The sequence below is a fragment of the Hippocampus comes genome, unplaced genomic scaffold, assembly GCF_001891065.2.
Source record: "Hippocampus comes isolate QL1 unplaced genomic scaffold, H_comes_QL1_v1.1 scaffold65, whole genome shotgun sequence".
In the NCBI taxonomy this organism is placed as follows: domain Eukaryota; kingdom Metazoa; phylum Chordata; class Actinopteri; order Syngnathiformes; family Syngnathidae; genus Hippocampus; species Hippocampus comes.
The window spans coordinates 148,621-176,605 of record NW_017804749.1 but is presented as its reverse complement, the minus strand read 5'-3'; the positions used below and the strand labels follow the sequence as shown (position 1 = coordinate 176,605).

The 27,985-nt window shown below is 41.3% G+C and overlaps 5 protein-coding genes across 10 annotated transcripts in view; 2 read left to right on the top strand and 3 right to left on the bottom strand.

The window, feature by feature from the left end:
* The window catches only part of exd3 (exonuclease 3'-5' domain containing 3), a 30,632-nt gene extending 27,413 nt beyond the window's left edge, over window positions 1–3,219 (bottom strand). The window contains exons 1-2 of one of the 3 annotated variants that reach the window (XM_019891098.1): window positions 3,199–3,219; window positions 1,518–1,577 (exon numbers count right to left, since the gene is read on the bottom strand). In XM_019891098.1, coding sequence (XP_019746657.1) covers window positions 1,518–1,545 — 28 coding nt within the window. In that variant the 5' untranslated portion in view covers window positions 1,546–1,577; window positions 3,199–3,219. Of the gene's footprint in view, window positions 1–1,517; window positions 1,578–2,338; window positions 2,907–2,967; window positions 3,085–3,198 lie in introns of those variants that run through there. The other 2 variants (XM_019890268.1, XM_019891955.1) reach the window with 2 other exon arrangements.
* Window positions 3,220–3,483: 264 nt separating this feature from the next.
* cdc37l1 (cell division cycle 37-like 1) lies at window positions 3,484–10,244 on the top strand. 2 transcript variants are annotated; one of them, XM_019859093.1, is made up of 7 exons: window positions 3,484–4,057; window positions 5,144–5,443; window positions 5,781–5,868; window positions 6,182–6,297; window positions 6,403–6,525; window positions 6,811–6,987; window positions 8,512–10,244. In XM_019859093.1, the coding sequence occupies exons 1-7, from the start codon at window positions 3,980–3,982 to the stop codon at window positions 8,626–8,628; spliced, it is 999 nt and encodes a 332-aa protein (XP_019714652.1). In that variant the 5' UTR covers window positions 3,484–3,979; the 3' UTR covers window positions 8,629–10,244. The 2 variants fall into 2 exon arrangements, with proteins under 2 accessions (XP_019714652.1, XP_019714090.1); XM_019858531.1 differs by having other exon boundaries at window positions 3,485–4,057; window positions 8,509–10,244.
* Window positions 10,245–10,676: 432 nt separating this feature from the next.
* On the bottom strand, window positions 10,677–15,193 carry ak3 (adenylate kinase 3). The gene is made up of 5 exons (XM_019860169.1): window positions 14,943–15,193; window positions 13,462–13,581; window positions 12,651–12,823; window positions 12,084–12,202; window positions 10,677–11,152 (listed from the first exon to the last, which is right to left on the bottom strand). Exons 1-5 carry the CDS (start codon window positions 15,088–15,090, stop codon window positions 11,041–11,043), a joined length of 672 nt encoding a protein of 223 aa, XP_019715728.1. The 5' UTR covers window positions 15,091–15,193; the 3' UTR covers window positions 10,677–11,040.
* Window positions 15,194–15,591: 398 nt separating this feature from the next.
* rcl1 (RNA terminal phosphate cyclase-like 1) lies at window positions 15,592–23,180 on the top strand. 3 transcript variants are annotated; one of them, XM_019896533.1, is made up of 9 exons: window positions 15,594–15,830; window positions 16,234–16,305; window positions 16,810–16,985; window positions 17,579–17,653; window positions 17,734–17,858; window positions 18,076–18,201; window positions 19,230–19,386; window positions 22,245–22,348; window positions 23,010–23,180. In XM_019896533.1, the coding sequence occupies exons 1-9, from the start codon at window positions 15,701–15,703 to the stop codon at window positions 23,161–23,163; spliced, it is 1,119 nt and encodes a 372-aa protein (XP_019752092.1). In that variant the 5' UTR covers window positions 15,594–15,700; the 3' UTR covers window positions 23,164–23,180. The 3 variants fall into 3 exon arrangements, with proteins under 3 accessions (XP_019711720.1, XP_019752092.1, XP_019752901.1); XM_019897342.1 differs by lacking the exon at window positions 15,594–15,830 and adding an exon at window positions 16,595–16,667 and having other exon boundaries at window positions 16,234–16,320; XM_019856161.1 differs by lacking the exons at window positions 22,245–22,348; window positions 23,010–23,180 and adding an exon at window positions 22,128–22,236 and having other exon boundaries at window positions 15,592–15,830.
* A 2-nt stretch (window positions 23,181–23,182) lies between these two features.
* Window positions 23,183–27,389, bottom strand: anxa3b (annexin A3b). The gene is made up of 14 exons (XM_019857368.1): window positions 27,284–27,389; window positions 26,965–27,006; window positions 26,820–26,867; window positions 26,283–26,370; window positions 26,103–26,197; window positions 25,925–26,038; window positions 25,406–25,496; window positions 25,241–25,320; window positions 25,067–25,123; window positions 24,727–24,820; window positions 24,156–24,251; window positions 23,969–24,027; window positions 23,584–23,706; window positions 23,183–23,481 (listed from the first exon to the last, which is right to left on the bottom strand). Exons 2-14 carry the CDS (start codon window positions 26,974–26,976, stop codon window positions 23,425–23,427), a joined length of 1,014 nt encoding a protein of 337 aa, XP_019712927.1. The 5' UTR covers window positions 26,977–27,006; window positions 27,284–27,389; the 3' UTR covers window positions 23,183–23,424.
* Between the last annotated feature and the right edge of the window lie 596 nt (window positions 27,390–27,985).

Here is a 27,985-nt window from a genome sequence, read left to right as displayed (position 1 = left end):
AATAAAAACAGGGGAAGATTTGTCTATGCAATTACATACTGAATGTTTTTTTTTTTTGTCTCTCAGTCGGAGCTCCTTTTCTGTCACTTCACCACCATACCTGCTCCCCCTACCTCCCTTCCTCCTTCCCAGGGTTCGTTTTCCTGTCCTCCGCACCCTCCCCGCAGTAGCCTCTCTCGATTTTGTCTCGGATTTCCCCAGGAAAGGGCTATGTACTAGTCATAGTGTAAAAAATAAAAGCCTTCCTGATGCACAGCCTGGGAACGTAGACTCCAGGAGACCTCTCCCTCCTCTTCATTCTCACCCCTTTCTTTCACTGTATGTGCTCAACTTGCGCACCCCGGCTTCAGTTATCCGACTTGTTTGCCTGTATTTCTATTTTGACATCAAATCCAATTAATCATCATCAATGTGCATCCTTTGTTTGCCTTCTCAGAGGAAGTGCTGCTGCTAATATTTAATCAACTGTGCAATTAAAACATCCAAGGTTAAACTCAAAAGAAAGCTAGACTCAAAATGGAAATTTTTGAAAATATATTACAATCAGTTGAGCAGTATCGAAGGTGATTATTCAGCATGTGTTCTATAAAAGTTCTCAACGGCCATATATGGAGCGCGGGCCGTAGGTCAGTTTTAGAATGTGTTTTGGTCAACCCAAATAAGGCAAACGCTCAAGACTATAGAGTTCCGATGGTTTAGACCAAAATGACTCAAAAACAATAAATAAAAGTAACACTTCCATCTCGATGAAATTCAACGCACGAGCTGCTCTGCCTCCCTGTTGCCAGGGAGCTGCCAAAATAAAGGCAACACAAAGATCAAGTGTGCAAATGAGGCGCTTGGTGTCACTTCAGCCACCAGAACAGCTTCAGTGTGACTTGGCAGAGAGCGTCGGCGAGTGGTTGAGCCCCGCTGGAAAGATGCCATGACATTCCTAAACAAGCACTTTTGTATTTGTTGATGTGCTGGATAAACCTTTCAACAGGTGCCATTGTAAAGCATGGAGGAGAAGATTAAGAGCACTTGCTGAATCTGAACCCTTATAAAGCAATGTTTGCATATGAATTACTCTGGTTTTGAGCCTCAAGAGCATGATTTTTGAGCCTATGTATAAATAATGAACATACATGTGTACTTCAGGCTCTACAATGATTTGCCACCATATTTACAAGACAGTACTTCAAACAGGGAGCCTGATAAATTCGGTTTACACAAAAATGATTTTTTTTTTTTTTTTTTACTCACGACATTTCTGAATACACAATAAAAACGATGAGATCAATTGTGTACTGGTGGTTGTTGTTTTATGACGGATTCCGTTCCTCGGGCAGAGATGTAACCTAAATTTGTACACAAGTTGGATCACGAACACTCAAGTTACACTGACAGTACCGTAAATATGTATATGGAAAAAGCCCTACTAGTTTAGAAATGTAAAACAATCAAACCAGCAAGTACAGTCTCTCACACCATCCGTAAACCTTGAAATGGCTTATGTACCGAACCGTGATACAAACCCTTTGAATCTGGAGTCAAATGGTTCATTTCGGTCCACCAGCTGGTGAGTTTCTGTCAATCTGGGGAGAAGATGAAAGAAAATGCGCTCATTGGACAATGAGGCCGCTATGAATAGTGGTCATGTTTATAGAAGAAGGGGCTCAGACTCAAAAAACACATTAATATTTGTTCAGAGAGGGTTGAGAAATTTGTTTGAGGGTGTTTTGAGGCCTCTTATGCATTGACTCACAGTGCGGCTATGAGTCAAGATGTTTCATTTAATGGTTGTTCGGAAATGCACAGATCGTCTTACACATATAGCCAGATCTCATGGCTGAACAATGACTTTTGATTCTATATGGACAATTTGCAAGTATAATGATTTGACTTTGTGGTTAATGCCAAAAAGTTCCACATAGACATAAAACCTGTTCTATTCCTGCTATGAAAGCAGCCTTCAAACAAAAGACCTACCACCTATTTAGCTAAAGTGTCTCAAAGTAACTATTTCGAGTGTTAGTTGCACCTCTCTCATACTATAGTTTTCCCAAAAAACAAAGGGCCGAGAAAGCAGTGTGATGTCACATTGGCATTTCAGGATCATGTTACTGGTATAATACAAACAGTTCCAATAAAGTTGGTAAGTTGTGTTGAACATGAATAAAAACAGAATCCAATGATGTTCAAATCCTCTTCAAACTGTGAGGCACCATTAATTTCATTTTCAATTTCATTTGAAAAAAATATCTACATTGGTTTGGTGTTTGTCCACTTCATGTGAAATAAATATTAACCTCCAATCATCAGATTATAAATGATGTGTTCAGTTTCGTCTACTCACCTGAACTTCCTTGCCATGTTTTCCTTCTATTTTGGTTGATATACAGTGTCCTTGAGGGTTATGAAAGGCACTGGCGCTTATTATTTTTAATGTTAGTAGTAATAGTAGTGTATAATAGTCGTCATCTGTTTCCTAAGCGTATTAATGGGTGCATATTATGTTTAGGAATAATCAAATGTTTTGCCACGGACAGATTTGCCACATCAAACATGGCGGACGCGCTCGCTGAACACAGCAACTGGCCAACCCGCTACATGAGGGATCTATATCCTGTATCTCAATGGGTTAGCACGACACCTGCAATTATATCTTATCATCTACCGCCACCTACTTTTAAAGCTACGTTACCCATTTACGCGATGGAACCCATTTCCACAAAAACATTAATAAAAAACATCACACGAAACACTAATTCTGAAGGCAGTCGTAATACTCGGTTAATTTCGTGTTTGCTCAACTATTAGCGTTTAAAGACCAACAATAAATTAAAGGTTTTATCACATCTGTCGTGCCCAATTTTAGCCAGCTCAAACCGAGTTTTAATTCATGATAGCCCTTTTAGAACCTGTACAATTATCGATTACAAGTAATATTCATCAGTTTTGTTGTATTACGACAGTACAACTCACCACATTGGCATTTTGCGCTGCTAGTTTCAGCTACTTCTACCTTTGCTTGCAGTGAAAAAGAAGACTAATTTTGCCCTCAATGGTGTTTGAGGAAACTCGTCATCTCTAAATTTATGCCGTCTTCAACAGCTTGTAAAGTATATATAAAATATAACAGACAAATATGTTGTAAACAGTACAGACATTCATGATATGTGAAAGAAAGGTGTTCCATTAATCGGAGTATTTTACCTGCAACCCAAGACTAGGGCATAAGAAAATACAGAAATCTACTTCCTGGTTTTGAAACGACAGTTCAAATGTTCAACTCGCTATTGGGTCACGTGAGAAAGTTGCAAAATACTGTAATTCGTTCGCCACAGAGTTCATATTTTTTCTTTTTTCTTTCAACATAAACAACATTATGGCTAATAATCACTGTAAGTGATTACTGTCTGTTTCTCGGCACATTTTGTTTTGTTGTTATTCTGTGCAAATTGATTGAAGAATTTGATTTAATGTGTTTTAATTCCAATAGTTAAACACCCTGCCCCAATAGTTTAACACCCCGCGTAAAAAACTGCGACATTCTTTTAAAGCATAATTTCTAAAGGTAAAACTCAAGCAGTGCATTTATGTTGAACGACTCATTTTAATTAACTGTAAATAATAAACGTTTTATCTTTCCTGACTGATTACAAAACACGACATTGTCCTATTTTACATTTTAATGTAAAAAAAACAAAAACGACGAAAAGTTCCGACTGTATCACGTGGGTGTTACGTCGTCGTTCAAGAGATTGTTTAGGCTCAACCGTTTAGTTGCTGGAGCCTGTAGCAGCAGTGTCAGTGAGTTTAGGTTGTTTGCCCATGTTTACTGCGGGAGCTGCTTTATCCTATTTCCACTGACAATTCCGTCGTGGGAATGTAGTGCGTCACATTGACGATTAGATTAAGCTCCTCCCTAGTTGATCGATATTAATCCCACATTGGCACAGTGTTTTCTAACGGGCTAGCTGCTAGTTTAGCAGCGATGGAGTGGCGAAGCAACAACGACGGGCTGTCCGACAGCGAGTCCCCTGAAACGGATACACGCTGCCCTTACCAGCAGGTAAGTAGCCCCAGCAAGCAACCCAACAACCACCCCGACCACTTTTAATTCAAGGGAGCCAATAGTTCGTTTTCCCTGATATCTGATACAATCAAGGCAAAAGTTAAAAGTGGGTGGCATAACAGCTAGCCACATGCTTGTGTTTCGGATTCGCGTTTGCTAACCCTCGTCGCAATATAGTGACATACATAGATCATTATTATATAGTGAGAACTATGTGTACGGATGTATCTAATGCCTATCTATGTTGTGTAACTTGGAAAAAAAATCTTGTGTTGTTTTGTGTCTGGGAAGATACATTTTCCACTTGCTGGCCCCTTAAATTTCCCTCAGGGCCCCCCCACATTTCCCGACACTAACATCAGACTGTTAAATAAGATGAAGTATTTTTAGTGCTCCCATTCCAAAAAAAGCAAGGATGGGAGTGATCATGAAAGCCCAAAAGCCTTTATGGCACGAAATGTTTTTGTGATGAGGCAGAGCACAGGTGTGAAATTGAAAGCTGGCGGGATAGACCTGGTCCACTACATCACTTTATGTGGCCTGCTGACGCATACTGTTTCCACTGAAGACAAAAGCGGTGAACAGGAAGTATCTAAGGAGAGACCAGACGTTTCACAATATGAAGAACCCAGAGTACAGTCTTCCCTAAAGATGGAACAGGAGAATGTTCTTCCTGAGATTGCAAGTCTCTTTGTAAATTAGAACAGCTGTGATCTTGTTATTCCCCCGATTTTTTTTCCACATATAGCAGCACGAAATGCATCGTGGGATATTTTCCCAGCCAAGCCTTCACAAGTATCCAAGTGATGCATTCTTGGATTAAGATATCTGACGAAAATAGCGTCCAGATATTCCGTGCATTATTTATGTATGATTGTTGAAACCAAAGCAAGAAGCACTTGCTAAGACACAGACAATTCTTAATAAAATAGAAATTAATCATACCATCAAAACATTAAAAGCTCTGATTCTAATTCTGATCTTGGGGGGGATAAAAGTACTTCCGCTAAAAATACAAAACAAAATAAAAAAACTGATGTTGACTCAACCAGTCAATGATTATGCCCCTTTTGCTTTCATAAGACATCAACACAGCTCTGCAGTTGTGCCGAGGCATCCCTGTGCCAGGACCAGCAGCAGGGTTGCTCAACGACCTCCATGGTGTCCAGCTGGATGCTGGCCGAAGCTCAGGACCGCCTGTGTGCTTTAAGGTTTCACGGCTCCGAGTCCCTGGAGCAAGAACACGCTCGGACTCGGGCGAGCCCCACGGAACTGACCCACACCGAGGAGGAGTGGCTCCGCAAGGAGCGCATGCTGGGATGTCAGGAGCCCAGTCTAGGACCTGTGCTCGGCGCCGACGGAAGTTGGGATGTTTTTGATAAAGTGAGTGTGTGCTGAGCTGTTCATTTATTCAACCAGAGTATCGACACATCTTGGGTGTACGCTACCTCTCACCCTAAATCAGCATGGACAGGCTTCATCTCATGAGCATAAGCGCTATAGACAACGGGTGTATTTATATATAAATATAAATAGAAAGATAAATGGAAAACTTGATTTACAGACGTCTGCTCTGAAGCCGGTGTGTTGTGACAGGTTATGCCATGACCGGGTGCAAATATGCGAGGGTTCATTGTAGTCGCATTACATCATCTGCTTTCTATTCAACGTTATCTTTGCTGCCAGTCAACAAGCATCAGTGTCCTCTTGTCTCCACCAGAGTATCATCAATGTCCAAAATGAACCCGCAGAAGCAGAACAGTGCAAGGCATCTCTCCACAAGTCTGAGCAAGACCTCAGGCACTTTGGTAAGTGACATTCGGAATCAGGAATAAAAACGAGGAACCTTGTCAACCTCATTTTAATGCTAATGTTGCATTGTTGTTGCCATGTGACGAACTACAATTTTTTTCATGCAAAACGAGACCACAACAATGAAATGTTTTCCAAAATGAATGTGATCTAAAACCTCTACAAAACACTTTTGCTTATAATTGGCGCTGTGGCCGTGTTCAAATTTAACAACTCACATTCAAACTCGTGTGAAATGGGGGTAAGCACACCTGCTAACATTTAATGGCTCTGATTAGACCACAAATTTAAGTTCAGATGTTTTTTCAGGTATGTTGCGGCGATGGGATGACAGCCAGCGATTCCTGGCAGAGAAGCCTCAGCTCATCTGCAACGAGACGGCCAACTATTTATATTTGTGGTGCATCACGCTCCAGCAAGAAGGGGTAATGTTGAAATGATGAGCTGGATATATGTTTGGCATTTTCATTTTGAACGATTATTCAAAAATTTAGGATGACGAAATACTGACCTGAAGCAATTTCCAACAGAAAGAAGCGCTGATGGAGCAGGTGGCTCACCAAGCTGTAGCCATGCAGTTCATCCTGGAGATGGCATCAAACTCACGGCAGGACCCCAGAGCTTGCTTCAGGCAGTTCTTCCAAAAAGCCAAAGTAAGGCACCTGCATGTCATGACCCACCTACTCCTAATTTATTCAGATGCAACACCAGTCAAAACCAACTTAAATTTAGCTATTTAATAAAAGCATCAAATAAAAAGTAATAACTCCATTTCATTTGGAGAGCACTTTTAAAAACAACCACATCTGCATACTAAGTGCATTTTTGTAGATTTTGTCGCCCCTTCATGCAGCACACCAGTTGGGCAGGAATTACTCTACTGGTTGCTGGCTACTATTCGGTAGTTCAAATTTCGTGTTTCTTCTCTTGCTGTGCAGGAAGGACAAGACGTCTATTTGGAAGTCTTCCACACTGAGCTTGAGGCCTTCAAATACCAAGTGAGAGAACATGTGGTCAGGTGTAAAAGCATCACATCCAACAACACAACTCAACAGCCGAGCAATGGCACAAACCTCAGACTCGACCCCAAAGAATCTCAAAGCTCTTTAACACAAGTAAGTTTTTTTTTTTGGTCTGGTGTGAGTTGTACTTTGTGGTTTTGTCTTGTGAGTAGAAACACTCCTCAAGTATTTCACTGTGACAGTTTCCCAAACTGGAGGTCGGAACGCAACATGTGTCAGTGTCCTCAAAGCTTTAGCACGCTTAACGTCTACTGATCACATGCTGGTACCAATCATGCCGTTTTGGGTTGAAGTCCTATTCCAGGCAAGTGCCGAGTGCCGCTTTTGTTCCCATGACGACTTGGGCAGAGCTGGGATATGAAATAAAGCGGGCAGCTACTCTGTGTTGCCAGTTTGGCAATGTTTGTAGGAGTCACTATATTTAGCGACTTTTACAACCCCCAAGTGACTATCATTGGCTGCTTAATTTTACGCTTGATTGATGGAGAGACCAGACACTGGACAGGAACCCAACTGTTCATACGCAGTACAAGTACCAGTAATTTAAAAAGTAATGTGTGCGTGTGTGTGTTTTAATCACTTTTAAGCTCCTATCATTTGGTCATCAAGCTGGTACATATCATTTTAGCCTTGTTGATTGTCTTTGGTTTGTTGTAATATGACATTTCCATGTTCTTTATTGTCACTTTGTATACATAATGTAATACGTGATATACTTTTGTAAGTTTGCACCCCAGCTCAATTTCCAATGTGTGCGTTAAGCTGAAAAGGGTTGGAGAAACGCGCAAACCGAAATACCTGTACATAGATAATGGCTGTACTCAGATTTAAACGTAAGGTGGCGCCATTGTATCATATTAAAAAAAACAGTTTCAGTTGAGCAACACACAATAAAAACCCTTAGAATGCTCCGTGGAAAATACGCATGACTGTTGTTTGTTCCATGTCACGTGTGGGTTCGCTCTCGTTTCAAAAATCTGTGAAAATGTTCAAAATCGCTCGGAGCATACTCGGCGTAATTGAGTTGTTCTAATTTGTATATGCGTTAGAAGTGGGATCGTTTCCCTCTGGTCGGCTGAACTCCAAACCTCGGATACTTTCACAATCCTGTGTTTAAAAAAAAAAAAAGAAAAACTTCCTCCTCCCCCTTTGTTGGCCCCTCGCTGCCAGAGAGGCTTGAAGACAACTTGCTGCCGAGGAATGCAGCGCAGCCTGTTGGAAGTGAAGCTGGAATCTCCTGGCCCTGCCTCCTCGTCCCGAGTGTCATTCTCTGATTTCACATCTATCTCAGCATCAGAGGAGCGCCTGTCGAAATCCCGTTGGTCGGCACATGACCTTTAAAGAGGCAGAGGGCAGTTACATAAACATTGATAATAATCCTCTAACAAGGCAACTGCTGCTTAATCCACCCGCGTCTTTTCCTCTCCCCTGTCGCTCTCGTTGACATTCATCTGCACAGTGCTGACACTGTGGAAGGTGTATTGGGGCCCCACACAAAGACGAATAGAGCATCCCTGAAAATGAGAAAAGAGGCGTCTCTTGATTATGGGTGTGGCTCGAAAAAACAACCAAGGGCCACTGATGTCACTAAAGCCCCCGTGTTTTATCCTCCAACAGGTGGCGGAGTACCCTTCCAAGCGCTGTTTAGAAGCTGGATTGTTGATAAACACAGAGAGACGGACAAAGGACGATGCCAGTGAAAGTGACGATATACGCATGATGGAGACCTCTTAGGAAACGTGGCTGCCTTTCTTCCATCTTCACCTTCTCCCCATGTAGGAACACCTTGACTTTTTTAAGCCCTTCTTAACGACACCCGAGCACAACAGGAATAAAGACCAGCATGATTAGCCCTTAGTCAGGTCTCGACTGGCGGCCTCTAATGCAGCCATTCATCATCAGAGAAACAAGAGTTGCTTTAAAATGATGACCCGGGTCCTCGTTGTACCTGTACTATGTAATCACAATTTGCATAAATTCAAAATAGTTCATCTTGGCACAGCAATGGACCTAATGGCAGGTGTTCAAATAATATTAAATGTCGATTCCTGGACTGTAGCCTACGAGTATGCATTTATGGCATGACCAAGCACTTTGTATTTAAATGCATTGTGAGATAAGTCAAACCGACGAGGATTCACACTCCAGAGTCACCCCAAGATATATATTTATATTTGCAGTATTTCCTCATATTGTGGCCACCATTAGGGATAAATAAATGTTAAGTTTGAAATGTGATTTGGATAAAAAATAATGCTGGTTTAAATTATTTTTTGTCTCCTTTTCCAAATGGTGACACTAAAAGGAGATATGATGCCCTTTGATTTTTGTCGGTACAACATATATAACTAGGTGTTTCAATAATGTGTCTGGCATGCTTTTGTAAAATAAGATCAGCCAGTATAGTACACTCTGTAGACACTAATTCTTGCCTTACCCAAATCAGCCCGCTTGACAGAGAAGCTCTGTCATCCAAATACTGCCGGGCCAATAGTGAGTACAGTACAGACATGGTTACTATGACAACCAGGCATGGACTCTTCATACGCTACACAGTGTGTATGTGGCTCTTCACATCACACCCACGGGCTCATTTTAGGGAATAAAAAACAAAAAGGTCTCTGAGATGCAGAGTTGATTCGTTCGAATGCATTTCGATTAATCGGCGGACCGAGGTCTGTTTGCGGCGGAGGCCGCTGTTTGGGGAAATAGTCTTTATGTTGACGAGGTAGTCTTCTGCCACTGAATGAAAGAGCATTTAATCGTTCGGCCTGTTGATAAATGTTGCTGTTTGGGAATCGCTGGAGTAGACGACACAAAATCCAGTGTAGCTTCGCCAATCACGTTTGACACCATTTTTCAATGCATGTTGCTTTTCAAGTCTTTATCAATATAGGATTTTAGTTAATGTTTTTATTTCTACATCTCCAGTTGACTTGTCATTATGGGAGAAGGTGGAGAGATCAAAAGGGCCCGTTTTTTTTTTTTTTTTGAGTACGTTTGTCTGCAGAAAGGAGGTATTTGCATCCGAATGTGTACTGCACTTTAATATTTGACTTTTTTTGAACTCACACTTTACTTTTTATGTTGAAGCCTTAATCATGCCGACTTCTAAACTTTTACAAGCGGGCTTGTGATAAGCTTTTCATTTGAACTGTGTGAAATTTTTTGTTGTTGCTGTTTTCACGTTTGAATGACTAATTTTGGTCACTGGGCCAGTTTTCTCAGGCCAGTTTCCAGCCACCTATCTGCTCTGTAATAAATTCAAGAGTATAAATATAAAGTGATTTTCTGCTGCAGAGTGGAATTGAGGAGACCAGATGGTGCATTAAATTATATTGTATGAAAAAGCCTTGCATTGTGGATTTTATTTTCAAAATGAGGAGAAAGTGACATAACTATATGTTTTTAGAGCGGTTCGGTTTCACGACAGTTTTGAAAGAAAGACCCATTCATCCACAAGGATCTCCACTCTTAATTGTATTGATCTACTTTTTATGACGGTGGAGGGGGAAAAAAAACATGGTCGTGCTGTATGTTGCACTCAAATGGTTAATGAAGCTTAGCATCTCACATTTTTTGTTCGTGTTTTAATCCATTCACGTTATTACGTAAGGCACGTTTTCCATTGCAAGGCAGCTCCTCACAAAACGGCACACTGGTCACAGCACGTGATACTGGTCCTGTGGTGTGCTTGTCTAAACTATGTAGCATTTGAGGAAAAAAGGTTGTTCTTGTGCTAATGTTAAAAAAAAAAAAAAAAAAAAGCATTTTGAAGGCACTGGAGTGAAAATGAATTTATTAGATCACTATGGTCGACCATTGCACATTCCCTTTTGAATAGTCATAATACTACAAGAGAAACAGTCCTAATGCCAAAATATACATCAAACTATTTTGGTTTATTTTAGGAAGCTTTATGTGGACCCTATGGTACTATCATCTAGGAGTGTCGTCTGAATCGGATGAATTTTAGAAAACAAAAACACCTGTTGTGTTTCTATTGGTCTCAGGCACAATGTGGAATGATGAGAGCAAAATTTCAACCGCTCTAAAAAGTCCCATGGTTGGCACGGGTCCTGGATGGTCCGTGTATTAGTAAAGACAATTTAGCTGGTAAATTTTACAAGGCAGTCTTCTCTTCTGCTATGCAACACTATGATTGAGCACAGAGAGTTTTTTGTGAAGGAAGGTCTCAACGTGGGGCCAGATCTTGTTAGTTTCTGTGCCGGAGAAGGTCTCAAGCACACCTTTACTCCTGAAACACAAATAGAGGAAACAACATATGACAATTATAATGGATATATTTTTCAAAAAACTGACTTCAGAGATGATCACATTGAATGTAATGTGAATGGAAAATGGTATGACTGCTAAGCGCACTATGACTTCAGTGACAATTACGTCCATGCATCCATCTGCTGTACCGCTTATCCTAATTTGGGTCATGGGTGTGCTGGTGAGTAAACTTTTTTTTTTAAGTTACACTATAACCCTGGTTAACTTTTTACCTTTGTATGACGGTTACGAATATTACACATAAAGTCAACTCGCCTTCACTGAAAACTTCCATAACCACTTAAAAATCTTCAACTACATTCTCAAAAGGTTTCATAATTGTTTTTTTTAAACTTTTATTTTACAATGGTCAAATACCTTCAGTAAGTTTCTGTTATTCCCTTTCTTGCATTTGCTATATTTCCTTGTGAGCCCCAACAAGCTCAGATTGTATTCTCAATGTGATTCCACAACTTAAAACGTTGCCTCTTTTTTTTTTTTTAAGACTGTGCCATTTTTGGACCTCGATAAAAGGTCAAATCTGGTTCCACCAGCCTCAAGGAATGTGGCTCTGAAGCAATCCTTTGGTGAAATAAACATGTGAGGAATGTGCATGAAGGTACAAAAATGTGCTCTTCACAAACATTGCGGTGTCGGAGGAAGCTGGCCGTATTGAAAGGCCGTAAGGAGAAATACGAGCAACCATCTGGCCATTTTCACTTAATTATTTCTCTGCAGAGAGGCAAACTTAACACTCGTGATGTAATAGCGGGACTGACACGCAACACCTCAAAAATAAAAATTGAAATGAAACGACATCCACTAAAGGAGGTTACGTTTTCACCTTTGTGTGGGTTTGTTTCTATGTTGCTTCTGATAACAGTTCCTAAATGCGAGGTGCACGGATGTACCTGTAGTATTCTAAGACGGGCTCCGTCTGGGTTTCGTAGGCTTTCAGTCTCCTCGTGACCGTATCTGGTGTGTCATCGTCCCTCTGGACCAGAGGCTCCCCTGTGACATCATCGCGACCCTGAATGATGAAAGGTTGGATGATCAAATTACTTAAAGCAATCAAACTCAATGTGGCGCATGTGAGCTAAGTGGACTTATGCCTCACTGCAAAGTACCGACACACTATTGAATCATCTCGACAATACGATTTGAGTTCTTTTGACCTTTGCACCAGTGACTATAGCGATAGAACTAAGCGTAAGCAGATCACAATCGAGCCAATTACAGAGCAGATAACGCAAAGATGTTCACCGCACTTTTGTTCTCTTGTATAATCCCAGCGTGCCATGAAATAAGACCTAGAAATGTGGTCACCTTTTGTTTTATTTCCACCTCACTCATCGAGTGGGACGATTCAACTTTGGTGGAGGTCAGTCATTCCAATTTATGTTTTTATCGGTAACCGTTTCCCAACTTCAAAGTGACTGGAAAAATGTGGTCATTATAATAATAAGCCATGTATTTACAGGCACTTTAGGTGGGTTGAAATCAATGTTGTACACTCTGCCGCTGGGAAGATGAGTCCAGCGAGAGGTCAGTCTCTCTTTAATGGTGTGGAAAGGAACATTGAGGTTGATGACTGTGTCCACACTGTAGACTTGATCCAGAGAGTCTGCTTGGGTGACGGTTCGAGGGAAACCTGAAAGTGAGACCATTAAATTCATATGTCAGAAAATTCTCATTTTATTATGATTCATTTTTCCAACTCTCTCCTTTTCAGCCTTTTGCAAAAATCCTTCCATAAACTTTAACTGATCCATTTTTTAAAAATCTGATATGGAATGAATGCTTCCTTCATGACTCAAAAAAGAAAAATGCTGAATTTGTGTTTTTCCACTTGCCAGTAAGCAGGCTATTTCCTGGTTCACGTAGAAAAACATTAGACATGAGGAGGGCATCTTCGATTTGCATTCTGGGTAATGACTTGCATCATAACTCAAACAACAAAATCTTCATGACTTCCTTTGGCAGCCTTTTTATCCAGAGTGGCTAACAAAAACAATGCTGTTACAACTGTATGAGGAGAAATGTCTTCTAAGAAAACCAGAACAGTCCAGATACGACCATTTCAATGTCCTGAGTTTACTTCCTGGTTCGTAGTGAAGGGCGTAAAATGTTAGAAATAGACAGACAAGTCTCGAGCATTTGCATTCTGGGTTGGAGGGGAAAGTACCTGGCCAACCTATGCATGTCATTCATGTAACGACAGGTTGACTGCGGCATGTAGAAAGATTTGCAGATTTGCTCGAAATTCATGAGTGTGTCGAGCTTTCTTACCGTCGAGCAGCCAGCTGCTCTGCTCTATCGCTCGCAGGTCTGTGAGGATGAGGCGAGACATGACGTGATCGGGCACCAGCTGACCTCGATCGATACTCGACTTAAGCAGCAGTCCCAACTCTGACACAAATAAACAGGAAGTCAAAGAAAAAAAAAAGCCGCCAAAATGTACTTTTTCTTTTTCATGACAGTACATACAGTATATTCACCAGTGATGGGACATTCTCCAGAGTGTACTCGTGAGCATAACCGAGTCAAGCACGATATAAAATGAATTGATGGGTAACATAAGCCTAAAAAAACTCAAATAGTCCCTTAATGAGTAACTGTATGAGTGACAGAGCCTCATTCAAATGCATCCGGAATGGATTTTTTGACCTTAACCGAAATGTTGACTGCATGCAAGCATGTGGGAGGACATACAAATGGCATACAGGAAGGCCGTGCAGTAGAAATGGTAACAATTAGCCCAACGAGCTTGCCCTTATTGAATATCTTCCATCCATTCCCAACAGTGCCTGTTCACTTTAAGGTCACGGGTGAGCTGGAGCATATGCCAAATGACCTTGGGGGAGAGGCAGGATACACACTGGACTGTTTGACAGTCAATAGCAATTCACAGACAGACAAAAAACCATTGACCCTCACATTCACACCTATGGTCAATTTAGTCTTCAACGAACCGAACGTGACTGTTTTTGGAAAGTGAGACAAGGTCGAATTACACGAGGAAAAGGCCAAATTTGAACCAATAACCCCAGTCAGGACTGTGAGGTGGAGGTGCTAACCACTTGGTCGCCCTGATGCATGCAAGTGCAAATAACGGCATTTATTATTTTATAGTCGATGCAAAATTGTTGCAAGACCCTTGAAAGGTGTCAAACATCTGCCATCATGATTTGCTCGAGGCGATTCATTGCAACCAAGCTAAGTGTGTACAATAGTTATGTATACTGTACAATACTTGAGTCAGTGCGTGTTTTGATTGTTTTTCACGAAGAAAAGAACAGTTCAAATCCAAGGCAAACTCGAGCATGGACAAAGATTATAACAACATATTTTGACTGCTAAGTGCACCACGTGAAAAGGGTTTTTCATGGTTTAGAATTGTGCAGAAAGCAGCACACTCAACGTGATACCACCACACACATATCGAATTCCACTCACGGAACGAATACGTGCATTGTCTTGCTTATCTTTACAGCTCTTTTAATCATTCCGTCAAGGTGATGCCGAGGGAGCCTTCTTCCAAAGTTCGGTCAAGCCATGTTAGGCCAAGTAGTGTTTCCAGTGCAAACATGAAACTACTCCCAGCACAATAAGTGGCTGCGAACCAGTTTGATGACAACTCCCTGTGTATGTTCCAGATAAGCAAGGAGTGGTGGTCTTATCAACACAGTAGACTAAGCACACCCTATTTATGTGTGCACAAATTAATGGTGTTAAGTTTCCCTATTCCATTCATGCATCATTAAGCTTACCAGTTTTAGCGTTGATGTTGGCCCTCAGAATATCCCCACTGGAGATGTGTTTGAGTCCAAAACTTTTGCTTATCCGCCCAGACACCGTCCCTTTTCCGGAGCCCGGGGGTCCAATGATGACTGCACGGAAAATCCTCTGGAGAACCATATCGGGAATGCCACTTTCAGTTTTCACTTGCCCAAGTCGGATTAAACTCCTTCTGGATGCTGGGTGAAGCGAAGAGTGGCCGTGATGGCAACGCAAGTGGGTGACGTCAACGAAAATGGGCGTGGCTCGAAAGCTGGACGAACTTTCTTTGGGGTAACCTGACGAGCAAAAGGACGAGACTAATTTTTTTGAAGATATTTATTAATTGAGGGATTTATTTGTTCATAGATGGATGCGTTTTTGCCTAACGGTTGCATATGACCAGTCACGTCGCTAATATGGATGATATAACACACGTTAAATTGATCATTAATTTAATGATGTAGCAAACAGAGACATATTGAAATGAGATTGCAGAATATTACATTTTATATGTGTCGCATTAGCTTAGTTTGTCGTCGGCAAACAGGTTTGTTGTGTTTCTTCACACAAAAACGCTCCCGGCAGGGCGGAAGTGGTACTGCAAAAAGCTTGTAAATGTGTGTCCCTCCTGCTTTTCCGTAGCCTTCTGCCGTCAGCGTCTTCCTGGAAAAACACACGTGGATTTCCACTGACTTGAGCCAAGCAAGAGCAGCGAGCCAGCCACAACAACATCACCATCATCATCATCATGGCAAGCCACGGGCTCGACTACGACGGCTGTAACTTCTTCAGGCAGCGCCTCGTTTTGTCTACGCTGAGCGGGAAGAGGGTTAAAATCAGGAATATAAGGTCCAAAGACGACAATCCGGGGCTACGTGGTGAGTGAGTTGGGAAGTCAAAATTCATGTGGCGTCGCAGTTAGCTTCTATGCTAACGAGCTAGCTCCTACGCAGTTGGGAGTGAGTTTGGTGAGGGTAAGCAAGGGGGGGAGAACGCAAGAGTTTGTGACTCTGATGAATTGAATAAACATGGATATTTCTCACTGTGCACTAAGCTTTTGATTGTTATAATTTGAAGCAGTTAGTTACTAATAAATTTAATTCAAACGCCCTTTAGTTACGTCAGGATTGCTTCACCCTCATGTCTTGTTATGGTATGCGAAAACTTCACAGTCACGCCTTTTTTCAATATTTGCACAATTTCTTAAATTTGGGGGGAGGGGACTAATATATGATAAATATTTCAGTTTTATTGAAAGATTGCTTTTTGAATGTTCTCCAGATTTTGAAGCCAGCTTCATCAGACTTCTGGACAAAGTGACCAATGGCTCCAGAATAGAAATAAACCAAACAGGTGAATGTTTGTTTTGTGTTTTCAATTCAGGAATGTGTTACTGAAATTATGCCAATTTCCCGGATTTTTTTAATGACATGCCTGAGGAGCTGGGCGAGCCAATCCAGTTTTTATTGAATATATAATATTTGCCGGGTCTTTTTTTTCCCCCTTCCTTATAGTTACCTGTCTTGACTGATTTGGACTGCTTACATGAACAAAATGGATGCAAACAAAAATTTGATACCTTACAAAGCAAAGTCACCTAAAAGTCAGTTGGTTACCTTTAATCTACTGTGGGGTATTTTGGGGCCCAGAGGTCAGCGGTTAAAAGCCTATGGCTCACATGATCATGATGAGGAAAATCCTGATTGAAAAGATGGGTGGATAAGTATAATATTCCTACATCACCCAGTTTATACAATACAGATTTCAAATACTGTATATATTTTTAAAAATGCTAGTGAATTTGCTGAGTGTATTTTTTTCCATGCTTTTAAGTTTCCATATTCCTTTCTCTTCAAGGTGCCGTGTTATTTTACCAGCCCGGTTTACTTTACGGGGGCTCAATAGAACATGACTGTAATCTTCAGCGCTCCATCGGTTACTACCTGGAGGCCCTGCTCATGTTGGCTCCCTTCATGAAGAACCCACTGAAGGCAACCCTGCGTGGCATCACCAACGACCCCACCGACCCGACAGTGAGATAACACGCTTCACTTTCATTCTAGTAAAGTTTTATAATCGGTTGTGATAAATGATTCTACCTACCATAATTCCGCATGTTGTGACGAGGGGCTTTTATTTACTCCACCGCAGAAAGTACCAGGTGCCTTCTGTGTGAAGAATATGTTTGGCGGAAAGATATTGTTCTAACCATATTTTTAAATAGTTTTTAAAAATATTGCACGGCGATACTTAATCCATTCATTATTTTGCATTATAATAAGATTTTTTTTAACTGCTCATGGTTTGCTCAAGGCATATGTCTTATTTGTGGGGAAATTTTAATCTGTGTAAGAGGCAAACCTGCAGCAAAAAAAAAAAATCCCCCACCCCAAAATAGTCTCAGCAGTATTATTAGGTGTTCTTTCTGATGGTTTTCAGCAGATCTTGGCCCTTATTAGGTTGAAAACTGTGTGAGCCTACTGACGTCAGCAGCAGATGAACACAATTCCCTATATTGGCACATGTGGGGTCATCAGCACATTTTGGGAGATGGATGTTGTTAGGGCAACAGTGGAGCACATTTCCCGATTCTTTGCCGCTGCTTTCACATCTGCCTTTTCTTTAGGTTGATCGACTTAAGTCTACGGTTCTTCCGTTGATGAAGAAGTTTGGCATTGAGGGTGAAGGCTTTGACCTCAAGGTGGCGCGGAAAACCTCTTTGAACATTCAAATTCAGAAATGAAAGCCCAAGGCTGAATCTTTCTCTTTCCGCGCCCTCAGGTGATGAAGAGGGGAATGGCACCCGGTGGAGGAGGTGAGGTTGTCTTCACATGTCCCGTCCGCAAGACAATCAGGCCGGTGCAGCTTACAGACTCTGGGAAGATTAAGAGAATCCGAGGAGTAGCGTATCCTTCTAATCATCTTACTCTCTGACTTATTTGTGCATTACGAGCGCCGTGGATACTCGACATACAACTGAAATGTGTCATAGCATGCTTGGTTTTCTGTGAGAACATTTTCATGGCTCAATAACGGTTGAGAAAACACACCACGAGATGGCTGTGCTTTGCCAGTGCACACATCACAACATTGTTTCGATGAGCCTTGAAGGTCTAAACTCAGATATTCGGTGAGAGTTTCCCCCCAAATGGGCAACAGGATTGTGGAGTCGGCGCGGGGAGTCCTCAACCAGTTCATTCCAGACATCTACATCCACACGGACCACATGAAGGGAGCCAACTCTGGCAAGTGAGTATGCCCACCGCTTTGCTTTGCGCTGCGCTGCGACAGTCCCAGCATACACCATTCCGGACGATGCTCAAGGAAACAGTTTGTGCAGGAGTGCAAGACAAAGTTATCACGCGGCACAAGACATGTTTTAGCAATAATGAATGTTTTTCATTTAGTTGTTTATATTCATGGCTTTAAAGTATTTTGTGTAACTCCAAGTTAGTTGCTACATTAATGTAGATTTGCGACCGACTATGGTGCCATCGTACTCGCATACAAATTAGGGTTGCATTGATGCTGCAGGGAACAGAACTTCTTCATAAACCAAGGACCCCTTGCACATGCGGCAAAATCGGACTCCCCCCGAGAGGTTTGGGGAAAACTGTAACGTACCTTCTCCACCACTAGGTAGTGCTACAACACTTTCAAATTTGCCAACTGAATGATAGGCGTGGTGGACACGTTGTGGCGCAGTTACATTTGAACACCCAAAAGTTGCCAAGTAAATATTTTGATCATTCTTCGAAGCATAATTTGTATAACTGGAGTGCATTACCTTCAGTGGGATTGGCACACAGTCATAGCCATGAAAGCAATTGGGTGTCCAAACTCGGTCCTCAAGGGCTGCTGTCCTGCCTGTTTTCCATCCGATCATTTGAATAAGGTGTGTTGCAGCAGGGAGAGATGGAAAACAAGCACGACTGCGGCCCTTGAGGCCCGGAGCTGGACATGGCTGCCCAAAAGGAATGAAATAACAACACATTTCCATTATATAATGATTATACAGGGCCAGTGTCACTTCTGACAAAGGTCACCATAACTTGGCTTGTCAGGCCACCTCCCAGAAAGCGTTCATGTCCAAAAAGTACTTTTGTAATTTTAACTTGAAGCCCTATCTGTTGTTATCACAGCACAATCAGGGTGGGGGGGTAGCAAGATGCTGTAATAGCATAATATTTCCTAATTTGTCTCGCACAGGAGGTGCTATGGGGGTACATTGTGGTTGCTGTTGTCATCTTCCAACGGTCGCACCGGTTTTGTTGCAGGTCACCGGGTTTTGGCCTGACACTCGTGGCAGAGACTCTTGAAGGCTGTTTCCTCAGTGCCGAGATGTCTTCCACGCCACAGGGGCAAGGAGACCCCGTTTTGCCCGAGGATCTCGGTCGCAACTGCGCCAAGCTGCTGCTGGAGGAAGTTTATCGGGTAAGTGTTGTAAAATTCAGTTTTGTTAAAAAAAGAAAAACCCAAAACGTATAGCGTATTGTTTTGCGTTATCTTTTCATCGTAATGTCAAGCGACTCGAATTTGGGTTTTCAGACCATGTGCTGCAAAACATGATTTGTTTTTATTTGTGAATCAAATTTCAAAATTCTAAGCAAGTGTTATGCAAACAAACAAGCCCTTTTATTTGGATAGCTCCGCCACACTGGATGGTTGTACAGTCATGTGATCTGTTTTGCATGTGGCATGGTGAAGTAGTCCAATGCAACAGTTATGAAGACAAGGAAGCGATGTTGCTGTACTTTACAAACCCCAATGTTCGTAAAGGCGCATGCTTCGGACACACGCTGCAAGCCGATATCAGCACGACTCTTGGAATGACAGTAGTCAGTCTGTCCTCAAGACAGTATTGTATTCTCTGGCTGAATACCTGTCGTATGACATGAGTCGGACGTGGCGCAACGGTCACACACAACTGCCCTTGTTTGCTGACATTCCCCCAGGAATGTCAGTCTGGGATTCAGCTATGATTTTGTTTCTATACACAATGAGCATGTGGAAGGTATCTAAAGGGCATATATGGCACAGACACATTCAAAGTCTGGGGATATGAAACTCAATCGCACGGGTGGCCAAAACCCAAAGTACCGAGCCCAATCAGATAAACATTTACAGGACAAACTTTTTTTTTTTTTTTCCATGAAGATGGCAACCTCAAAATAAGCGGCTTCACATCACTTTAAAAAAAAAAAAAGTCAAAATTTGCATTTTGCGCCTCAGTCAAAGATATTGAAGCGCAAAATTGCAAATATGTGTTTTGAAACAAGAAATGCAAAGCTAAAGTTGAAAATTAATTGAAAATTTACAACTGTTTGAAACCGCCCCATTGAAAATGTTTGGAGACAATCAAGTAGTTTGCTGGTAGGCAGAAAAGGGAATTTTAGAAATAAAATTGGTCAGAGTTCAAGTTGGAGCGAAACTTTGGCTTTTAATTTTAGCGTTCCAGATGACTGCCACCGAATATTATATCCACTTGACGTCCATAAGGAGCAAGCCTCAGCCGCTGTGCTCAGAGGGCAGCTTTTCAGGTGACACCTCATCCGGCAGTTTTGTTTTTGCCCCGTTGCAGTAACTAAGGCGACTATGTTTGTTTGTCGCTATGTTTAAACAAAAACGAATGAATGTCTCACGGGGAGGAAAATAACAGTGTGAACTTGTAGATTTTGTTTCAGGAAGTGTGTGTTGAGCGCGAGTCCGCCTTGGCTTCTTACTGGTGCCATGTGAGCCCAGTTAGCTGGTCAGGGTATTGCTGATTAACTCTGAAAGAGCCATATTGTTGGGTGCATCATCCTCAGTGGCAGCACCACACGGTCTGGAGCTGATGTGTCTGCCCCAGAGGCTCCAAGTATGGGTGGCGCTTTTCTTTAAACATGTTTTTTTTTTTCCCCTTTTTTTGGAGGCAGAAGCATCTGGCAGATCAGGTCCTTTCAGAACTGTTTATTTGAATAACAGCTTATTTTAATAACCCGACTGCCGTTGTGGAGTTGGTCGCAGTCGAGAAGGAAACGGGAACAAGAATATTGATTCGCCAGCTGGAATTGTTGTGATTTATTTATTTTTCTCTTTCTTTAAAAAAAAAAAAAAAAACGGGTGCTCTGCATGTTTGCTCTCTGGTTAATCAGTACAGTCAGTTTGTAGTAAAGCAACCTCATTCCATGGACATTTTGTTTTTGGACACAACGTCAACAATGGACTGGAGCTGATGTAAGTGGTCCTCGACAGATACTGTATTGAGTTTGGATGCTTGCTTGTTCTTTGGCGTATTCTTATTAACAACTGTATTAACAATTGTACATTTCTTATTGCGTGCTTAGAGTTGCTGCTTTTGCATTGACGGTCCTGGAAGAACAGGATTCAACTGTTTTTAAATGTACTACTAAGAATGCCTTTTTTGGAAAAGGGACTTGGCATTCGCTTGTAAGCATTCAAGGGACTTTTCCAAATGGCCATGTTGCGTTCAGACGCCAATTTTTTTTTTTTCAATGAAACAGACGTTCTCTTTGTATTACTAAAAGAAAGCGAGTGAAAATGAGATGATTGATTAGAGAAAGTGTGAGCACGTTTGTAGCCGATCTAATCAGCACTTGGAGGTAAGACGTGCTGTTGCCGAAACGGCAAAGAATATTAAGGTAATTCGAAAATGATTAAGAAAAAGTCAAATTGAAGATAAAAATAGTTGTAAAGTTAGGAGAGTCACAAATTGTAACTTCAGAGTCTTGCAACTGCACTCTCAAAATTGAAAATGTTTAACTTGTTGACATAAAACTTGAAATCAAACATGTTCTTGTACATTTATTGTATTTTTCCTCTCAAAATTCAGAATTGATTGTTGTAAAATTATAACTCTCCCCCCCACATGAGTTCATCACCTTTTTTTTTTGTCGGTAATTCTTACTTTAATTTTGTTGTAGCATGACCTATGTAAAAATTAGCGGCTTTGCCAAAATCACATTTTATAGTAAAATTTGCACTCAATTTTTAAAAAAAATTCTCCTGTTTTTGAATAAGTGTGGTGGAAACAATTTTTAACAGAAGATTCTTCAATAAACGAACAAAATAATTATTAAAATAATCGCTAGTTGTAGCCCTATTGTCTATTTTTTTTAAAAAGTTGCAAACTCTATAACCACTGTGGGGTCGTTTGACTTTTTCCACTGTTCAAGGGTGATAAGACTCGCTGCGTCGGAGTTGCCGCTCCGTCACGGGTCCAAACATCTCCGTCTCTGTGACGTACATTACGGAGCAGACAAACACGCGGTGGTCCCCCTTTGTGTTTGCAGGGCGGCTGCGTTGATTCATCCAATCAGAGCCTGGCACTGCTCCTGATGACCCTTGGCCAACAGGACGTGTCGAAGCTTTTGCTCGGACCCCTCTCGCCGTACACGTAAGCCATTCCAACACCCAACGTGAAGATGAGCTGGCGCTCGGTTTAGTCATAAACATGTGGATGGCTGCAGCACACTTTCCATTTAGTTATTATTCAACTATGAGACACCAAAAAAACAAACTGCGTAATGGTGGAAGCGTTTCAGGACTGAACCATGAACTGTCCATTTTCAGTTATCATGGTACCGGTGCTGTGTTGCTCTCAAGTACAGTACTATGATAACTGAAGATTGGCAGTGCCATCGCTATACACGCCACTTCGTCCAGACGCCTGACATCAAGCTTCAATTTGTATTTTTTGACAGGAATATTATTAAAGAATTACATTTTACCCTGTGTGTTCTACTTCCTAAAATACTAGCGTTGTCACTAATATTGGTATCAACTGTGTTGCTCTTTTTACCACACCACACGCTGCCTGCACGGGAGCAGTTACGCATGGAAGAGGAGGAGGAGTGGGGACTGAGGAAGGCTTAAAAAAAAAAAAATGGGGGCAGGGCCATGTTGCACAAGTTAGCCCAAAAACGATATGAGTATCCTGTGGGACTGAAACTCAAGACACATGTAGCAAACATTCTAGATTTTTGTTTAAAAATAAAAATAGGTTGTGCAACACTTCTCCTTCCCTAGTTAATGATCTCTTTGTTCTCTCTCCACAGGATTGAGTTTCTGAGACACATCCGAGATTTTTTCCAGATCATGTTTAAAATTGAAGTCCGCAAGCCTTTAGAGGATGAACGCAAAGGCGGAGATAAAGTCCTGATGACGTGCGTCGGCGTCGGTTACAGCAACTTGAACAAAAGCCTTAAATAAAACATTTTGTACATAAATGTCTTGGTGTAGTCTTTATTGAACTGTCTCCACAACGGACAAGAAAATACTATTGAGTACCAGTTATCAGTCACTGCAACGGGAAATGCATTTAAGTTCTTGTGGTTTGTCGGGCTTAACGAAATACCTCAAATTCCACATTCCTTTCGTGTTGTGGTCTGTTGGACGATTCCTTTTTTTGGAAAAAGTCCCATATCGTTTCCCAGCTGACTGCTATTTGTCATTGCAGGAATTTTGAGGGCGTTAGTCTTGGCCACACAGATGTTTCAGGGTGTCACCGTAGCTGCCTGACACTTCACTCTGATGGACAAAAAAAAGTAAGGAAAGTTGAATATTAGTCTTTTTTTTTTTTTTTTAATATTTATCAAGATTTAGCTGTGGAATGTCTCCGTATATATTGACCTCCAGTTTCGAGTAGAGCGAATATCCAAACAGCTTCTTGAACTCCGCTCTAATGTCCAGCAAGTCTATTTCGGAGCGGCTGACCAGTATCCGGGTCAGTGTGGACTCTGTGGTCCCTAAACCCTAAAAACACACATTTTAGAAAATAAAACTGTGAAGGGATGGCACACATAAGCAAATCCGTCATTCTTTTGTATTGGCACTTGCAACTTTTATCACCCGCTGTTACATTTGAACCAACGTTGCACAACGCCCTCTCGACCCTCGGCAGGCTTAACATTCCTCTCGATGCTTCTAATGACAATGTAATCGTCCACTCCGGCAAAATTGAACATAAAGGCACTGAACAATGTTTTGGGGGTCTCCTGAAAGGGATGCTGCTCACCCTCATGCTCTCGAAAAGCCTCTCTGCGAGGTACGCCGGGACGTTCTTCACGCATTTGACTAGATGGAAGAAACTAAGTTAACACAACAGACTTATCAAGGATCTTCTAAACTTAAAAAACAAAATGGAACATACGTCATGGGTTCCACGGGGTCCACAGTTCAACCAACGTCAGTGTCATTCTCACCTACAGCCACCAGAAGCTCCTCGAGGTTTCCGGACATTTCACCCTCGATGCTCTCCTGCAGAGTCTTTTTGCTTATGTTCTTGTATTCCACTAGAGCTGTGCAAACGCAATAACGGATGTTATGTTTCTGACTTTTATCATGTAACCGATTTCCAATCAGTGTGCCGACAGGCAGAACAATTTCATGCACTTCCACTAGTCAGCAGTAAGTACACCTTTAGTCACATTTTTTTTTTTTTGCTTGGTGGTGTGCCGTGAGATTTGTCTTCTGATGTTTAAAAAATAATAATAAAAGGTACTTAAATAAAAATTTAAAATTAGTTTGGCCCTATCTACCATTTCAATACTTTTTGCAGAATTGCTGTTCTCTAGTAAGGTGCTGAAATGCTACTTCAAAATAACAGGCCTTTCCTCCATTCATATTTACAAGGTCTTGGTTTGATGATGTCATTGTGCACATTATGTAGAAGACTGTCGTCATATCATTTCTAATGGAACCAAAATATCTCGCCCATCGGTCCGTTTGAAAAATCATATGTGGCCCTGAAGATGATAAAGAGAAATGACTCACTCTGTCTTAGCTGAGGAACACTCCTGTGGCACAAGATGTCGATGAACCTGCCCTCGTCGGTCCCCCACTTCTTCTCTCCTGCCTCGTACAAAGCCTGGCGGGATTCATGACGGTGGAAACAAACCCTTAATTTATGTGTGTGTGTGTGCGCAATTGACAATTTTATGGTAAGCGTGGTTATCTGTTGAATCGAAATGAGCTACTTTTAAAATAAATAACGTCACAACGCTATTTTTTTTTCAAGGTAATGGTGGCAACATTCCTCACAAATCTATTGCCTGGCGAGATGTGAAGTCATGAGGTCTATTTTGGGTGAGTGAAGGTTATGCATATACAGTACTTTGGCATCTGCTTTAGCTTTGGCTGCATCCACAAAGGAGCTCTCGTCTCTCTTCCCCTGTGAGGATGAACCCAACAACGCAGTTAATATCATCACTTTTCATTTAAAATATGATCTGATTTTATAGTGATTTGACCCCTAACTAAAGAATATATCAGTTGAATCCAAGCGTACCTCGGCCAAGATAAGCAGTGCTTTGCCGTAATCTCCAGACACCTCCGACTTGAGGTCGTGAGTTAGGAGTTTCCCCGTCTCTACGACAAACATGTTGCGTCGTGAACTGCCTTGAAGCAATTGCTAAGCGGCGGAATCCAAACCTCTGAGGTGTAGGACGCTCACCTGCCAGGTACACGTCAGATATGGCTTTGATCTGCCTGTTGGATCTCGACGCAAAGAGTTCAGTCAGCGTGCTCTCGGTGGTCCCTGCGCCCTGGAAAGGACAAATTGTAAATCATCTTTTGGGATGTGTCAATTACCCACAGATTTTAGCAATTTGTAGCAGGGCTAAGCCCATATCCCTTGCGAATATCAGGCGGTTACGGTCCAATTTATTGATTTATTTTTTGTCTTTCTAGGCTTTTCCTGCGGTCTGGATGCCCTGTGGCACCATACTTCCTCGCACAGGTCAGTCTTGGCACTACGCCACACGTTTGGCTTGGCAGACGGCCCTCATGATTGCCACGTGTGCTTTGTTGGTCATCTCAACAACACCACACATTGTAAGAGCAGTAAAAACACATGCTGTTTTTGTCTCGTCATGTGTGAGGTAGCTTACGTTTTAATCAATGGGTTAAGATACTGTACGTACTAAACCTTAGACCACAGTGCACCTGCTGTGAAACGAGCGCTTCACCTCACCTTAATGGCTTTGATGACCTCATGGCAGTCGTAGACGGCAGGAGGTTTTACTAAGGCCACCAACAAATCCTCAAAGTCTCCGTGGGTGTCGCCCTCCAGGTCAGCTATTAAAGCCTGATGGAGACCGCTTGGCATTTGTCCACCATGCGCAATCTTAATCACAATATTTCACACTTACCCTTCCTGTGGCTTTCTCGTAGGCTTGAGCAATAAGCTGCCGCTGAGCGTTACTTCTTTTAGCCAGCACCTCAGTCAGGGTCTTTTCTGTGGTGCCTGCAAGAGAAGAGAAAATAGACCAAAGATTAAATATTTGCAAAATGGAAAAAAAAAGTGGCTATAACAAAGATAATAGTCTTACCAATGCCCTCTATTGCCTTTCTTATAGCAGCCACATCCTCTTCCACTTTGAAATTGGCCTTGTCCTTCACAGTCCCCCTTGTGTTGGACTAGTAAATAACAATAAACACACAACTAGGAGCATTACACTAGGGGTAGGTCACGTACAGTATTTTCAACATGCCCACTAAACATATACAGTAAATGAGTAACACTCCTGTAGTATTTGTCACTTTTTTTTAAATTTTGCTAATACTGTATGATTTTTTTTCCATATACATAATAAAATAATTGAGTGTTGAATGTAGGTTCAATAAAAATATTCGTAAAATAAACAATTGTACATATACGTTGTGTGCATTATATATAATTTGGTTTCATAAATAATTGCTTGTTTATTATTCATTATAAATACAATTAAAACATGAGAACTGTTGGAACCCTCAACCATGTATGGACAATGTTTCAAAACCTGTTTGATATTTTTTAAGTGTCCTGAGGTGTTAACTTTAGAAATGTGACACTACAGATAAACACAAATGAATTGAAGTGAGCTTACTGTCACACTCAGTGAGGAAGGGGAATCCAACAGCAAATCCAAATCATCCTGCAGTAATTGAGAAAGAAAGACAAAAACGTGATTCAATTCATTTCAGTTATTTGCGCCCCCAAACTTTGCATGCAAATTCCCCCCAAGCACTCACCCAAACGGACATGTTTGTGCTGGTGGATTGTAAAGTTTTGCACTACGGTGAAAGAGCAGAATGCAAGAGATCATATTTCAGCTCAACTTTATCACCGCCGAATCTACTTCCGCAAACTTCCCATATCAAACGAAATGTTCCAACTACGTAAATCAACGATACCGTTAACGCGTTAGTCCTGAATCCAAAAGGGTATAATGTACATTGTACCTGTATAAAATTTAAATTGATTGCAGGATATTCTTTTGATTATTACAATAATAACTAAACAGCGACAGATTGCTTTTTATTGAGCTTTCGAAGAGAGCTGCAATCTTACCTAAATGCGATGACAGGCTTGACGATCCCGGTGGTGAAACTCCAGAATGTCACACTCACTCTCTTTTCACGGATGTAGAAAAGGCAACGCCCATCAGAAGGAAGAGTTGAGTCATCTTTTTTTTTTCTTGTTTGTGGCAGCCAGCCAACATTTTTTGTCTACGAGTAACGGTAATGAATCAAAATTCAAAAAGAATAAGTAAAAAAAAAGTAAATTGATCGAATAGAAGAAAGGAACCCTCTTCATTCAATTGCTTCTAATTGTTTAAAATGCTCTGAGGGCTGACACTTTTATAACAATAATAGAATATAAAATAATGCAGTTTTATAATTGTAAAAAAATTATCCAGGATTAGCCACGCGAAAAAGAGTTTGAAACAAAGTGGACTTTCAATGTAACTTGCGACATCTAGAGGCCAATTTGGAACACAACACTCGTTTGGCATTTATTATGCAACCGTTGAGCGAGTTTTCATGGAGACTATAATCACAAATTTCCCATCCATGTTGTCATTAATTAAGTTAATTCACATGTGTAAGACGTTATAAAAAGATGATTTTTTTCTCGTGATCGACATGGATCTTTACGTTCATGAAGTGACGTATCCAACCCAAAAAATGTGTTCGCAAACAGATTTCCAATTTATAAAACGCTTTAAATCAACATTTGTACAAGCATGATAATATGTAGAATGATCGTATA